The following is a 15,929-nucleotide window of genomic DNA, read 5'->3' on the forward strand; positions in this document are numbered from 1 at the left end:
AGAGAGTGTAAGAGAGGTCTGGAACTAGGGGATGCCAGCACGGATCCAGAGAATGGGCGCCACACTGAAAACAAAAGGATGAAGTGACCACATGCTGTCATGCTGAATGCTGAGTGCGAGGAGTCCCAGCCTTCTTCCCCTACTGGGCTCAAAGATGCGGCCAGGCCAATCCTTCCCGTCACATAGGAAGGGGCCCCTTGGGTAATCTGGCAAATCTCTGAAGACCTAAAGAGACCACTGCTGCACTTCCCCAGTGAATAGCCCAGCTAGACCATCCTACAGTGAAACTCAAAAGACTCAAAAGACCGCACTCTCACCCATTTGATCTAGACTTTTACATTTCCCAGGCTTCATCATTAGTCAACACCCAGTGATTACCTGACACCTGAGGTTAAAGCCTCTCATGTGCAAAACCAAGACCAAGGCAAAAAACAAAACAAAACAAAACAAAAACTTAGAGGAATTGGAATTACGTGGGATGAAGAAAAAATATACTATCCTCAGATAAGATATTGTATTCATGAAACAAGTACAGGAAGATATAAAAGAGTTCTTGGAAATTAAAAACATGTTAGCAAAACTGAAAAACTCAATAGAAGGGACTGAAGGATGAAAGTTGACTGCATCTCCACAAAATAAGAGTAAAATGACAAAACGACACTGGAGCAACCAAAAAATGAGGGAGCTGGCTAGACCCAGGGGCTCACACCTGTAATCCTAACACTTTGGGAGGCCAAGGTGGGAGAATCATGAGGCCAGGACTTTGAGACCAGCCTGGACAACATAGTGAGACCCGTTTCTACAAAAAATTTAAAAACTGACTGGGCGTGGTAGCGTGTACCTGTAGTCCTAGTTCCTTGGGAGGCTGAGGTGGGAGACTCGCTTGAGCCCAGGAGTTGCAGGCTACAGTGAGCTATGATTGCACCACTGCACTCCAGCCTGGGTGACAGAATAAGATCCTGTCTTAAAAAAAAAAAAAAGAAAAGAAAAGAAAACGAGGGAACTGTCCCGGATCCCCAGCACATAAATAACTGAAGCTCCAGAAACAAGAGGGAAGCGGTCTGCAGCAGATGCCCACAGGCCTTGCTGTTTTGGCTCTCAGGGTCTGCATGGCCACCCCAGCCTCCGGCCTTCCAACCCAGACATAAAAATCCACACACCAGGATGAACAGACTTTGCTAGTTTTTTGTTTGTTTGTTTGCTTTTTTGAGACGGAGTCTTGCTCTGTCATCCAGGCTGGAGTGCAGTAGCACGATCTCAGCTCACCGCAAGCTCTGACTCCTGGGTTCACTCCATTCTCCTGCGTCAGCCTCCCGAGTAGCTGGGACTACAGGCACCTGCCACCACACCCGGCTAATTTTTTGTATTTTTAGTAGAGACGGGGTTTCATCGTGTTAGCCAGGACAGTCTCGATCTCCTGACCTTGTGATCTGCCTGCCTCGGCCCCTCAAAGTCCTGGGATTACAGGCGTGAGCCACCGCGCCCAGCCACACTTCGCTAGTTTTTGCTTCATCCAGCCCTGTTCAAGAAGATGCATAGAAGAAGATAAGCCCAGGGACTCTCCTGTGGAGAAAGAATTCAGATCCGTGGCTAAGCTTTTCTCCTCAAGTGTTTCCTCACAGGAAACAGGTTCATTGAAGGAGAGGAAGACAGGAAAATCAAAAGAAGTCAACATTCCCAGGAGATTCTCAGAAAAATAGAGAAGAGGTGTCAAGATGACAGCTGGTACCAGACCCCGAAGGCAGTGATTCTGGTCTGGAGCAAGGATTCAGGACAGACACGTCAGGAGCCACTGGCACCAAGATCTCTGCGGGCTTCCTGCAGCTCAGCTGAAGACAGGTTGCCCAGGTGATCCCATCCACATTCTTTCTACTCGGCTTATCTGGACATGATGGAAAAGCTTCCCGCCCTCCAGATCAGCTGCATTCCTCAATCCATCCCACAGCTGTGCTCGGCTTTGACTTCCTCCTGAAATCGAAAGGTCAGCTGTGGGGACTGCAAAAACAGAACTCAGCAGCCGGCACCCTCCATCCACATTCTTGCCAGATGATCAGGGTCTCGTCCATGGATAGGGCGGCCCTGATGGTGGCAGCCCTGCTACACCCAGGACTCATTCAAGCCTTGCTCCCTGGCTTCCCCAGAAGGGCCCCTCGTAAATTCTGGGGAAAGCTGAGGTCCACTCTGACCTTGAGATCACATTACGTTCTCCAGCAGACTTCATTCAACTTTGGGAACATGGTGCTTTCCCCACACAGCTAATCTGTGCTTCATGCTCAATGTTTTTAAAACCGAACAATATGTGAAGAGCAAGGAAATTATTAACTACAGGTCAGGCTAGCGCTTACTTTGGTGGAGAGCGTGGGGCATTCAACTGGGTGAAGGCATACGAGTGCTTCTAAGGTAGTGGTAGTGTTCTGCTCCTTAAAGATGGAAACACTATCCATTTTTCTCTTTAAACTATACATTTATGGCCAGGCACAGTGGCTCATGCCTGTAATCCCAGCACTTGGGGAGGCTAAGGTGGGAGGATTGCTTGGGCCCAGGAGTTCAAGACCAGCCTGGGCAACATAGCAAGATCCCATCTCTACTTAAAAGCAAAACTATACATTCATATTGGATATGCTCTTCTCTAGGTATGACATCTTTCACAGTTGGGGGAAAAAAAAAGATAAAAACACACAGTAATAGGGAAAACTAAAGGGGAACCATCAGGACTCCAGAGACTATATTCTATAAAGGGAGAGCAAATGAAATAGTATGGACAGACAAGAGAAGGCTGAGGGAAGCCACAGGCCAGAAAAGTAGCAGAAGGGGCAGTACAGAAGGTCCGCCCGCCATAGAGCCCCCATCCGCTGAGGTCCACCATTCACACACGAGCACGTGCGCCCTTGTCTGCAGTTTATGTTCACTCTGCATCCCTTCCTGTACTTCACGTTTCTCTTCATCCTTGACATCATGACTCTTGTGGCCCTGTGTCTCATCAACCCCACAGGAGGCGGCAGCTCAGCTTCCTGGAGCAAGCCTCTGGTTAGTCCACTGCTGTTGAGCCTCAAAGCTTTGTCTCTGCTGGAAAGAAAGGCCTGAGGCTTCTGGCTGGTGCTCGGCTTCTCCTGCAGAGCCGCTCAGGGTCCGCGCGTAAGCATGAGGTCTCCTCCTGCCTTGAAGCTGGGGTTTCCCGTAACCTCTGCTAGGCCAGGAGCAAAGTCAAGCTCCATTTGAGTCCTGTTGCCCACGAGTATCACAGAATCATAGCTGTTAGCATGGGAAGGGGCCGCAGAGGTCATCTCGTATTCAATTTCTTGGCCTCATGGCTGGAGTTGAAAATCTGCTTTTCCAGAATGATATGAGCCAGTGTGAGACAGATACCATCTCCAGGAGGCCCATTTGGCTGTGCCCACAATCCCGCCCCCCAGCATGGTCTCCATGTGGTGTAAATAAGCCTCTAACCCACCAGGGTACAAATCCTCTCAGGGCTGCTTGACAGCACGTCTTGGGGCTGCCCTGCAAGGCCCGTGTGTCCAGAAAGAGCAATCTTAACTGTTGCTTAAGAGTTAAGAGTTAATCTTAAGAGTGACTTAACTGCCTTCCATTTGAAAAAGACATAGGATTTTTCCCCCCTTCTAATTATAAAAGAAAACCAAGGTGCCTGTAGAAAATCTGGAAATTACAGAAAAATCTAAAGAAGAAAATAAAATCACAATGGCAGAAGTGCAACTGTGAAGGTTTGGCATCACATCTGAGCTAGAAACCACTCCTAAAACCACTAGCCACTGCCCCAACCCCCACACCCCCATCTGCCCAGCCAGTGACTTAAAATCGATGGTGTTAGACCGGGAGCAGTGGCTCACACCTGTAATCCCAGCACTTTGGGAGGCCGAGATGGGCGGATCACCTGAGGTCAGGAGTTCGAAACCAGCCTGACCAACATGGAGAAACCCCGTCTCTACTAAAAATACAAAATTAGCCAGGCATGGTGGCGCATGCCTGTGATCCCAGCTACTCGGGAGGCTGAGGCAGGAGAATCACTTGAACCCGGGAGGCAGAGGCTGCGGTGAACCAAGAGCACGCCATTGCACTCCAGCCTGGGCAATAAGAGCGAAACGGTCTCAAAAAAAAAAAAAAAAAAAGATCGATGGCGCTGCTGCCCACTCTGAGGATGGCGCTGGGTGTGGGCTGTCAAGGAGGCACAGGCAGGCCTTGTCCCTACAGACACAAGGGCCCACTCCAACTACCAGAGCCCTGCACAGCTCTGTGACACCCCATACCCACAGGTGAGATCAAGACTGCAGGGCCATGGTGGAACTTTACCCAGCAGGAAATGATGAGGGAGGCATCCACACCAGTCTGCCCCCACCAGCCTGGCCACCAGTGCAGTGTGAGTGAGGCTTCTGGAGAACATTCTGCCCCCAAGTCCCTCCAAGAAAAAGGATCAGAGAAGGAGGGCTCTGCTCTGCCCCAGGCCTCAGACCTGGCTTCCTGCAGCTAAAGGCCCAGCCTGCAACACGGAGTTCAGGCCCACGTGGCCTGTTCTGGGAGTCCGACAATGCTGGGTGATCTCCCAATGTGATGCTGTCAGGTGCCACAAAGCAGCCCCCATGCAGGTGGGGCCATTCCCAGCCAGGGGCCCCAGACAGGGCCCTGACTGAGAATGCTGCCCAGTGCACTCAGTTCACTCCCTTTTGCTTTTCCCAAGCCTGCAGAATTGAATGTGAGGGCCAGAGGGCAGGCTCTGGGTCTCACACAGATGGGCAGCCTGGCTGCAGTCACCAGCTCATGCCACACTGGACAGATGGGCGGCAGGGAAGGGGAGGAAGAAGTGAGAGAGAGGCTGACGCAGCAGGTAGCAGGGACGTGAATTGTCATGTGAGCCAAAAAGAAACTACACAGCAGCCAACTCCAGCTACGTGCTGCAGAGAAGAGCAGCTGTCTCAAGTTTAGAAATACAGGAAAGCTGACCGACTAGGAAGAGATTAAAAACTCGCATCTTCAAACACAACCTTACAGAAATTGACCTTTATTTGTTGTACTAAAGCCTGTTTAACTTTTGATACAAAGTAACATTTTAGTACAGAAAATCCCAGTCTGTCAGCTCAGTACCTGTGTGTGCACACTGTACCATCTCAGTCCCACTCTGCCTGCAACTTAGAAAACAGCCCCTACCCCCAGAGGGTCTGCGAGTTAATACCTTGAGAATAGTCTACAGTTTTTCATAGTTTGTCTGAGCTAGAAAACTTGTACCTGTAAAACAAAGGACAGCATTGAGGACTGAAACTTGTCTCTTTTTTGAACAACTGTGCAAGAAAATATATCCCTTTTTAAAAAACATCAGTTATGGCTAAACTACAATCTAGTGTCTAGAATTACAAAGAATAAAATGAAATCAAAGATTTCTCGCTAGTAAAATGAAATGTTAGGAACAGTATTAAAATATAGGTCCTACCCCAATGACACTTACACAGAGCCCAGTACAGTACCTATTATTAACAGGACGCACAGCTTAAGGAGGAACCACATCAAATCTTCAGCCAGACATATCCAGCCTCAGAAGTGCAAAAAAAAAAAAAAAAAAAAAAAAGCCCAAACGAAGACACCCACATTGAGTAAGGTGCATGCCGTGAGTGCTGTAACCAAGATTAAAAAGACCTTAGTTTTTCTTTTTAGACTGTTGATAGTGACAACAATAACCATTATGCTTCCCCTAAAAGCTCTCAATTCAATGTCTGAAACATGAATGTTTTCATATTAAAAGGAACCGATGTACCTGCCACCCTCTAAAAGGTTTAAGAATTACCCTGCAAACATTGCACTGATGAAGGCTGTCACGACTTACAGAGCCTAAGGAGGACCCAATGGCAGGCATCAGCACAGCTGACACCACCTGGACCCCACCGCGGCCCTGCCCACGCAGCTCTCACAGAGCAGACACAGTGCTCAAGTAATAAGCACAGATGGAGGAGAAACGAGAGGCTGTGGAAGGCAGGAGAGAAAGGCCGAGAGACGAGTTTGTAAGAACACCAAAGTCACCTTCCCCAGTGTGGGAGGAAAATGCCAAAGGCACTGGTTCTGCTGCCACAGGCAGTCTGAGCACCTGCAGTTGTGACGTCCTTCCAGGAGAGGTGCCACCAAGGAGCAGGAGCTTTGTCAAAGCTCTGGTCCCACCAACAAGAACCTCCCAAAGCAAAGCAGCCCCCATTGAGGTTCCAAGGTCGTTTTGCTGAAGACGGGAACGAAACCAACACCAAAGCGACAGGGGTTGACAGAGGGGGCAGGGGCTGGGCACCAGCAACATGGAGCCGTTCAAGTAAACATAAACCACCAAATACTTAGAAAAGGTTTGTAAACGAGTGATCCAAAAGGTTCTCTTTGCAGCATCTCTGATCAGCTGGCTAAAGAAAGGTGGGTGCTGAACCCGTCTATAGTGTTATCTGTTTTGTGTTAAAGAACACGTGTGACAGGGGCAGCGGGTGCGGGCCTGGGCCTGGATCGCACGCAGCTGTGGCCCTCTGTCTACAAAGGAGGTGCTTCTGGGTCCTGGTTCCGGATCCTTCCCCTGCATGTTCATAGACGGACAGACTTCTACTTTGAGTCGCTAGAAAAGAGCTGAGCCTGGCGTCCCCTCAGGCGGCCAGCTGCAGTCATCCACAGCACAGCATTCTCCTAGAGCGGGCAGGCTGGAATCCACAGGACTTTATTTTGTTCTTGATTGACCATTGCCAAGATCTGAGTGCAAATGCTTGACAGGGCTCCTCCCTGGATGACCCCTGCAAAAGAGACCCCCAGACACATGTCATTCAGCTCAGAGTTAAGACCCCAGGTTTGAGGCAAGGCAGTACAGTTTGCACTCTTTCTACTGTGTGGCTGTCTGCTTTGAGCTACTTGGCACTCTGCTCCATCCCCACCTGACTCTCCTTCACCAACAAGAAACTGGGAAAGAAAATTGCCCCTCGTGAATTGATCACTCACATGTAAACTGCCCACCCCACTGCAGTAATACCCTGGGTTGGGTTTGCGATGGTTGGGGGAATCCCAGGGCATCAGAAAGAAGTTTGGAGGACATGTAGCGGTGGTCTAATCGTTAGCAGGATTCTGCAGGAAACGACCAGTTTAAGGAGCCAGACAGCTCATGGCCAAGAGGAGAGTCACAGCACGATGATGACTCCAACTCGGGCCAGCTCTGTACTATAGGAGTTTGACGCCGGGGTCTATAGACAGCAGGCCAGGGGAACTCCAGTGTGCTCCACAGAACAGCACCTGGACACAAACCAAGCCCCCACTGCAACAAGCCACGCTCAGAAACTGACAGTGAGTGTTTAGAAATGGGACGTTTCTAACGGAGTGCTATGGAAACGGGACGTCGTAATTTTATGTCTGTTGAATCTAACAAGAAAAAAATGGAGCTTACCTTTTCCAAGTTTTAGAGTTTTAAAATTTTCATCTCTCTAGGAATTGTCAGTGTATTTGGCTAAATACCAGTCTGTGAGGAATTGGAAATGAAAGTACACATATGCGCACACACACACAGGCATGCACACCTGCACATGCACATACCTACACACACACGGGCACCAAGTCCAGGTCCCTGGACTAGATCATAACACTCTCCACAATGCAATTAGAATCCCTGTCCCATCCTCTGTGACTGCAAATGCTAATACCCTGCAAATGACAGACTTTCCTCAAGAGGCTGAATGAAGGCCGGAAGGTGAAATAGAACCACACTTTATTGAGTTTGTTTCACTTTGAAGACCAGAGATGGTAAGGGGGCAGCAATTTTTTTTTTTTTGCCAAATCCCACTGCAAAACTGGCCTGCCCTGGAGGGTGCTAGGGACAGATGGGCCCCTAGCCACTGCTGGCACACTGGGGGCTGCTGCAGTCCCTGCCATGCCTGAGGACACTGTGGCTGCACTAAACGGCACCTGTGCTGCGAGACAGACCCACCACTGCACATGTGGAAACGAGTGGGCAAGCCAGGCAGGACCTGAGGCCAAGATCAGTGAGCTTAACATTCAACCCGTGAGAATCCTGACACTGGCCAGGGGCTGCAATCTGAACACCTGACTTGTCAGCAACGTGCTCATGACAGCACTTGGGAGCATGTAGGCAGCACGGGCTTCTCCACAGCTATGAAAACTGTCTTGGGAAGCCTCTGCTTCCTTCCCTGCTGCCTGCTCCCCGCTCCAGGCCCACGCACACCTACCTGTGAAGTACCTGCTGTACTCCTGCTCAACCTTCTGTGCCGCCTCAAACTGCTCTTTGGAATGCCTCTGAGTCACCTTGTCCCTCAGGTAGATGGGGTCTCTCTGCTCCCTGTGGGAACAGCCCGACACCAGGCTGAGCACTGAGCCTCCTCCAGGCCCTCTTTCCTTCCTCTGTCCAGGCTAACAGGGGCCCCATCGAGGCAGGGGTAGGCTATGGGGGGAGGCCCCACGTGCTCCCCACATAAAGCGCAGCAACAGTCTGCAGGCTGCGGGGGAGCTCTGGGCAGAGAGGGCGGAGGGAGGGCACCCCAGTGCATGCACTTGGAGCAGACGCACCAGCAGCCCCAGCACAAGTCCCAGAAGCTCAGCAGCACAGAAAGCCAAAATGGAGCATGGTCTTGGTGAGCCCTTGGCCCAACCAGCACAGGAGCCGAAGCTCAGCGAAGGCAACAGCTCCTGAGTCATGAGCCAGCTCGGGGCTGAGTGGGACTCTGCCCAGGCCACCGGCTCCCCTGCTCCTAAGCAGCACGTAGAGAGGAAAGGGGGCTGGGGCAGGAGGGGAGCTGCGCAGACCAAGCTGGCCATGCCCAAGGAACAGTGGCAGCACCCAAATGGCGGACGGGCGTGGGGAAGGCGCTGCGCTTGGCTGACACCACCTCTGAGTGGCGGACAGGGCCGAGAGGTAAGGGTCATTTTCTACATGTGCTACCTATTTCAAGACCCTCGGCCCATCTCTCATTCCTCAACGCCCCACCCCAACACACCCTGCTCCCCACTTGGGCTCCCAGCCATAGCTGTGACAAGGCCCTGGCGGAGCCCAGGGGACCAGTCACCTACTTGACGTGCTTGGCGCTCTTGTAGTGGATGAAGATGACAATGGGGTAGATGTGCATGTGGTGCAGCCGCTCGATGGCGTGGGGAGCGATGTCCAGGAGGCAGTGTCGGTTCTGGGGGTAGGGGGTGCAGAGTGAGCCCTGGGGGGCAGGGAGGGGCAGCCAGCGCCCTCTCCTGCCACCAGCAGGACCCACCTCACCTCACAGAGCTCTACCCACAAACAAGGCAGTAAAGCCACACGGTGCACCGTGGGGAAACCGTACCCAGGAAACTCCCAACCAACCCCACTCGCTGTGATGAAGGCCAAGGATGGCAGCCAGGGCTGGTGGGGCCCGGTGGGGAGTGGCCAGCCCAACTCCAAACTTCCTTTCCCGCCTTTGCCCAGATACAGGGACTTTCTGAAAGCCCTGCCCCACCCTGGCCTCTGAAGCATTATTTTTGCCAGACTGAGCGAATGAAGAGCCAGAGTCTGGTGAGCCTTTATGTGGCTGGGACTGAAGTACGTCTGTCGTCCCAGGCCTCCAGGTGGAGTGCAGGCCCGTGCACTCCCCACCCCCAGATGCTCCTCCAGGGCATTCCCCCTACTAGAGCTCGCCCACTTTCAGCAGTGAGAAGCCAACACCTTCATCTCACAGAGAAGGAAAGCAAAGCCCAGCGAGCAAGCTGAGCAGCCTGGAGAAATGCAGCCCAAGGAGCGGCCATGTCCTCCGACTCTGAGTGTTTGCTCCGCCAGCACTCCCCACAGATGTCCCCGCCCTCATGTTGCCTAGGATGTTCGAAGGCACCAAGAGACATAGCCCTTTTAGGGGCAGGGACCCTGAGGGAAGGTACGTTCCTGTCCCCAGAAGGTGCATGTGAAATTGTTCGGCACATGTATTTGGGGACCCCGTTCTGGAATGCCCTGCAAGAGGCCTTTCTACAGAGCTCAATACTCTCATCAGAGATGAGACTCCCCACCACCCGCCAGAGAGGGAGACGGGCGGCATGCACACAGGGCAACTCCTCCACCCCCGCCAAGGGATGTGCCTGCAGCTCCTCCACCCCCGCCAAGGGATGTGCTTGCAGAAACACACAGCAGCCATGAGGGCAAGCCCAGGCGCAGATGAACTCAGACTAACACAACACGGTGGGCTTAAGGTCTGAGAGCCGCTGGGCAGAGGATCACGGACCAGGGGCCCAGACCTATGCACAGGGGGTCTAATACTGGATGCCTAACCCTCAGACTGAAGCCCTGGGTACCTTTTCTGTGATCTCCTTTATTGACGCCACAGTGGTCACATCGAAATGGCCGCTTCTCCGCTTATAGTCGACAAACAGGCAATCTTTGACACCCCGCTCAATGGCCTGCTGGGAGGCCTTCATCACCTCTGCAAAGCACAGACACAGGAATCAGGGAGCCCCAGGCCCTGCTGAGCCCCAGCAGAGGGAGCAGGGGAAGAATACTGCTCAGCAGCTGTCAGTACCCAGTCCTGCCGTGCATGAATCTGACCCACGTCAGGAGGCTCTGAAATACTGCGAAATCCGCCCCCCAGTGCTGCCGCCCACTGTGCACAGCTGGGCAGGCAGGCGCACAGGGACATAGAGACAAAGAACCCAGTAGGCATAGAGGGTGCCCCGTGTCCCTTACCAAGGGGACATCTGCAGAACTTGCCAGGCGCCTCATTCACCAGCATCTCTTTCACCACGTCCAGCAAAGGCCCCAGAATCAGGACAGGCCTCAGAGCGGCACAGTCCACCTTCTGGACCCGCTGATAGGCCAGGCTCACCGAATCTGAGGGAGAGAGAGCAGCAGCGTCACAGACCCAGCGTGGAGTGGAGGACCTGAGTGGGGCTGGGGTACCCCGCTCCCCGACCTTGCCCACTCTGGTTTGCCTGGGACTCCCCCAGCTTCAGCACTGAAAATCTCATGTCCCAGGTACACCTGGGCATCGTCACCCCTGGAGTCCAGCATGAGCACCCCCCACGCCCTCTGTGAACACCAGAGGCAGCTGGTCTCAACCACTCATCCCAGAGCTTCCTTCGGCTCTGATTTTTCCTCGTGGGTCCACACCTGCTTCCCCTGCTCCATCTCCATTCTCCTCTGCTCTCTGGCAAGGCAACCTCTGGGGTTTGGCAGGAGAGCTCCCACTCCCCAGGAAGGTGTGGTCAGTGTAACCCAGACCTGCCCAGTGACAGAGGTGAGGCCTCCCCCATCTGCACGGCTAGAACGCATGAGTGCTGTGAGCCAGCTCTGGCCATGCAGTTGAGGATAACCCTTAAGAAACAGAAGAGTCACAAGATGGGACCTGGGTCCTGGATGATCCTCAGAACACAACTGCCTCTCCCACATCACCCACAGCTCAGGCTTATAAATGACAGAGAAATAAACTGCCCATCATGCTTAAGCCACTGTTACTTGGTTTCAGTTAAAGCAGTCAAACCAATATCCTAGTTGATACATGCAGTAAACCTCCCCTTGCACCAAATGAATAAAGTCCTTGCAGGGAGAACACGGTCTAAAACCCAGCAAGCATCTTCCTGGCATCTCCCTGGTATAAGTCACCGTGCTGGCATGTCAGAAACATAATAAAGAATAGAACACAGAGTTCCTGCCATTAAAAAGGGCACGCTTTAACTAGAGTCACAACAGAGCAACACATGAACAGCAAGACAGCACGCAAGAGCTGCCTGGCAATTCCAGGAGCGACAGGCTTCAGTAGACACTGTGGCTGGATGACAGGGTGAAGAGACCACTTGAGCAGGCCCTGGAGGCAAGTGGGATGAGAGCGGTGTCTCCAGAAAGAGCAGGGCAAGAGGGTAAGTATGGAGGTGACAGGGAGGGCAGAGCGCAAGATGGCAGCAGGCTTGGGAGGAACGGTCCATGAGAGGCTCGGCCTGGAGGGATCTGTACGCATATGCAGAGCAAGGAGTGACTGCAGAGTAGGCACAGGGACCAGGAGGCAGAGGTCTCAGGAGAACACAAGCACAGTGCCAGCTGCAGCAGCAGGCTCCATGAAGACCAACCTGTGGGCAAACTCAGGGGGAATAAGTCAAGTCTCTCCTCTTCCCTTGCCCTGTCCCCGCGTGTGTTTTTAGAAGTGATCTCTGCTGGGAGTGGTGGCTCACGTCGGTAATCCCAGCACTTTGGGAGGCTGAGGCACGTGGATCGCTTGAGGTCAGGAGTTTGAGACCAGCCTGGCCAATATGGCAAGACCCCATCTCTACTAAAAATACAAAAATTAGCTGGGTATGGTGGCGTGCGCCTGTAGTCCCAGCCACTTGGGAGGCTGAAGCACAACAATCACTTGAACCCAGGAGGCGGAGGTTGCAGTGAGCTGAGACTGCACCACTGTACTCCAGCCTGGGCAACAGAGCAAGACTAGAGCTCAATAAAAATAAATAAATAAATAATAAATAAATAATAAAACTGATCATTATCCACATACATCCATACAGTCTTTTACACAGCATTGCCTAACCTGGTGACCAGCAGCTCTGTTGTTTAAAACTGGAGGGTTTGGTGGTCACATTCACCACCTTGGAACCCCATGTGGTTCTGAGTGAAGGTTCCGAGGAGGAGTCAGGGGACAAAGAACTTCCTCCGAGAGGAGTTTACATAAACAAATCCTTTCTGTAACAAATCCGAACCTCATGGATAAGGCCAGCAACTCCTCTCTGATACCCCTTCCCCAACCCCAGTCCCCACCGGCCCCCTTGAAGGTAACCACCATTATGAGCTGGAAGTGTACCCTAGTTCTCATAAACTGACTTTTATATGCTAAAGGAAACCTGAAATATACATTGTTTAAGTGTATCTGTGGCTATTTTGTAACTCGCTCCTTGTCTGGGGCTGTGTTTCTGGGAGGCATCCCTGGTGATTCGTGGTGGGCCTCTCTACTCCTTTTGGGCATGCCATGAACACTTCCTCTGCATCGACTTACCCACTTCCTTGCTGATGTACACTATGTCACCGTTCCTTCCATTTACTGGTATAAGAATCATATTCTCAAATTATGGCACAGTCACTGTAGGGTGGAATTCAATATAGTGCTTAAAAGAATGGTTTGGAAGAATATTACTGATATGGGAAGATGCTAACAATATGACAGTGGAATTATCTGGATGAAAATGGTATAATGCAGTGTGATCCCAGTTTTGTTGTATTAAGTAAAAAACCGGAAAGAAATACATTAAAATGTTAATGGTTAAAAAAATCATATTCTCCCTTACTATTAACATTCCACACTGTGGGGTACCAATTTAGGAGATTCCTGCTCCTCTCTGACAATCTTGTTTGTCAGAGGTCCTCACAATTACAGAATCGTAAGACTAGACAGCATCTTATGAGTCACTGACTCCAACTGGAGAAGAAAATCAGCCTATCCAAGGTTACAGCTGATCAGGGCACAGCAAAGGCATGGTCTTGGGGGTTCCAACCTTAGACCATACTGCAATGGCTTTCTTTAAAAGGTGCTGTGGACTGAACTGTGTCCCCTCAACATTTATATGCTGAAGCCCTAAGTCCCAAAGTGACTACATTTGGAGGCGGAGTCTTCAGGAGGTAAGTTAAATGAGGTCAGAAGAGTAGGGCCCTAATCTGATGGAACTGTGGCTTTTTAAGAGGAAGAGACACCAGAGATCAATCTCTCTGTCTCCAACATGTGAGGACACAACAAGGAGGCAGCCGCATACAAGGCAAGATGAGAGCCCTCACCAGAACCAACCACACTGGCACCCAGGTCTCGGATTTCCAACCTCAAGAACTGGGAGAAAATGAATTCTTGTGATTTAAGTCACCTAGTCTGTGGTATTGGTTTTTTGGGTTTTTTTTTTTGTTGTTTCTGAGATATGCTCTTGCTTTGTTGCCAGGCTGAAGTGGGTGGCACAATCATAGCTCATTGCAGCACTGAACTCCTGGGCTTAGGTCATCCTCCAGCCCCAGCCTCCTGAGCAGCTGGGACTACAGGCACACGCCACCACGCTTGATTAGTTTTTTAAAGTTTTTGTAGAGATGGGAGTCTTGCCATGTTGCCCAGGCTGGTCTCGAACTCCTGGCCTCAAACAATCCTCTTGCCTCAGCCTCCCAAAGTGCTGGGATTACAGGTGTGAGCCATCGTGCCTGGCCTGTGGTATTTGGTTATGGCAGCCCTAGCAGACTAAAATAAAAGGAAAACCAGTCCTCCATATATTCCTGAGACACTCCCGCACAAGCCCCTAAAGGGGCAAGCATAAAGACATGCAGTGTCCTCTGGGTGGTGGAGAGTTGAGTCCACTTAGGAGACCATTGTGGGTGGGTGCACAATCAGCGGGGTGGGGGGGTACCAGGGATGCTATGTGGCAGCTGGAAGCAATAAACTAAAGCAGGAATTCAAAACCCACTGTGCATTAGAATTACCTGGGGTAACTTTTAAACTACTACATAGGTATTACTATTCCCAGGTATAATGGAACAGCTTGCATCATCCCTTGGAGAACAACTAGAAAATCTGGGTAAAAAATGAGAAATATCTTTTTGAAGGCATCGTAGAGTGGCAGAGACAAACAGGATTTGAGATGCCAAGATCCTGGAGAGAAGGAAATTGGAGTAGTAGAAGCTGACATTCTGCAGGCCTTTCCCCCTTCAGAGCAACTAGAGACTTCTAAAGTGAGAGTGAGGGGCAGAGAACCCAGGCAGAGGGCCGCTGCTGAGGGCTGAGAACCCAGGCAGAGGGCCGCTGCTGAGGGCTGAGAACCCGGGCAGAGGGCCGCTAAGGACCGAGAACCCACAAAAAGTTTCTGAAAATCTCCAAAGCAGGTGAGATCGAAACGGAGTTCAGGGCTGCCACGACCTGATGGGTCATGATTCCAGAGGAAGGGAAGGGCAAAGAACTAAGTCTGATATCAGAGGTTTTCCCTTAAAACTATTTGCCAAATTCTTAAGCTGTGAAAAGCAAGAAGCTAAGCATCTAAGAAAGTCACTGAGACACTGAGCAGAGTAGAGTGTTCCATGGCCTCCCAGTGCTGAAGAGTGAGAAACTGGAAGTCAAGGCTCCCTAGCGAGGAGCGGCACTAAGGAACACCCCAGGCTGGGACCACCGGTGGGCCGCCCCCTAGGGTCAGGGTGAGCCACCAGCTGCACAAAAGCTGCAACCCATCCTGAGGTCAGCTGAGCCTGTGGCTGGATCGAGGTGATCTGCGAGCAGCGGCTATCTCCAGAGCAGAGGGCAGACCCTCTCTGGAGGCCAGCAACATCACTCAGAGCCCCGAAAATCCCCTAAACATAACTTCTGACATCTCAATAAACAATAACCAGGCATATCATGGGGCAGGACCAAGAAAAACAAAGACCACAGAAAGAGACTCAGGGATGACCACACATGACAGTTACCAAACGCGGTCTTTAAAAAAATATGACTAAAGTATTTAAGAGGACAGATGACAAGAGGGAAAGTCTCAGCAGAGAATTAAAGCCTGGTAAAAAGGAACCAAGTAGAAACTCTAGAGTGATAAATAAAATACAATTTCTGAAAGTAAGAACATAATGGAATAATGAACATGAAAAAAGGTGACTAGAAAACAACCAGGCTGGCTGAATCATGGAGAGAAAGAAAGAAGTGGAAAATACAGGAGAAAAAGAGCCCAGAAGATAGGAGACAGACATGGTATGGTCGAAGACTGAACACCCCGAGGAGAGGCGAGGTCAGCACAGAAGCAGTATGAAAGAAACTGCAGCCAGGAATCTCCAAAACCGACCACACCACCAAGCTATAGATGTAAAAAGCGCTAAGAACCTTCTGAGCAGGATAAACACAAAGAAAACCACACGGTGGAAGCATGGTATGGTAAGAAATTAAGAAATTTCTTTCTGAGAAAGAAAGGCAGAGAAAACCCTACCCACCCATGGTGGTGGACGGGTGGTGGCACTGCCTTCGGCACTG

General features: G+C 51.2%; 1 protein-coding gene across 2 annotated transcripts in view; it reads right to left on the reverse strand.

Moving 5' to 3' along the window:
• Positions 1–4,985: 4,985 nt before the first annotated feature.
• The window catches only part of DLG5 (discs large MAGUK scaffold protein 5), a 135,701-nt gene continuing 124,757 nt past the window's right edge, over positions 4,986–15,929 (reverse strand). For both annotated transcript variants that reach the window (XM_017962866.3, XM_017962867.3), the window contains exons 28-32: positions 10,661–10,804; positions 10,273–10,400; positions 9,037–9,146; positions 8,199–8,308; positions 4,986–6,761 (exon numbers count right to left, since the gene is read on the reverse strand). In XM_017962866.3, coding sequence (XP_017818355.2) covers positions 6,658–6,761; positions 8,199–8,308; positions 9,037–9,146; positions 10,273–10,400; positions 10,661–10,804 — 596 coding nt within the window. In that variant the 3' untranslated portion in view covers positions 4,986–6,657. The remainder of the gene's footprint in view (positions 6,762–8,198; positions 8,309–9,036; positions 9,147–10,272; positions 10,401–10,660; positions 10,805–15,929) is intronic.

The sequence above is a fragment of the Papio anubis genome, chromosome 11 (genome assembly GCF_008728515.1).
Source record: "Papio anubis isolate 15944 chromosome 11, Panubis1.0, whole genome shotgun sequence".
Classification (NCBI taxonomy): domain Eukaryota; kingdom Metazoa; phylum Chordata; class Mammalia; order Primates; family Cercopithecidae; genus Papio; species Papio anubis.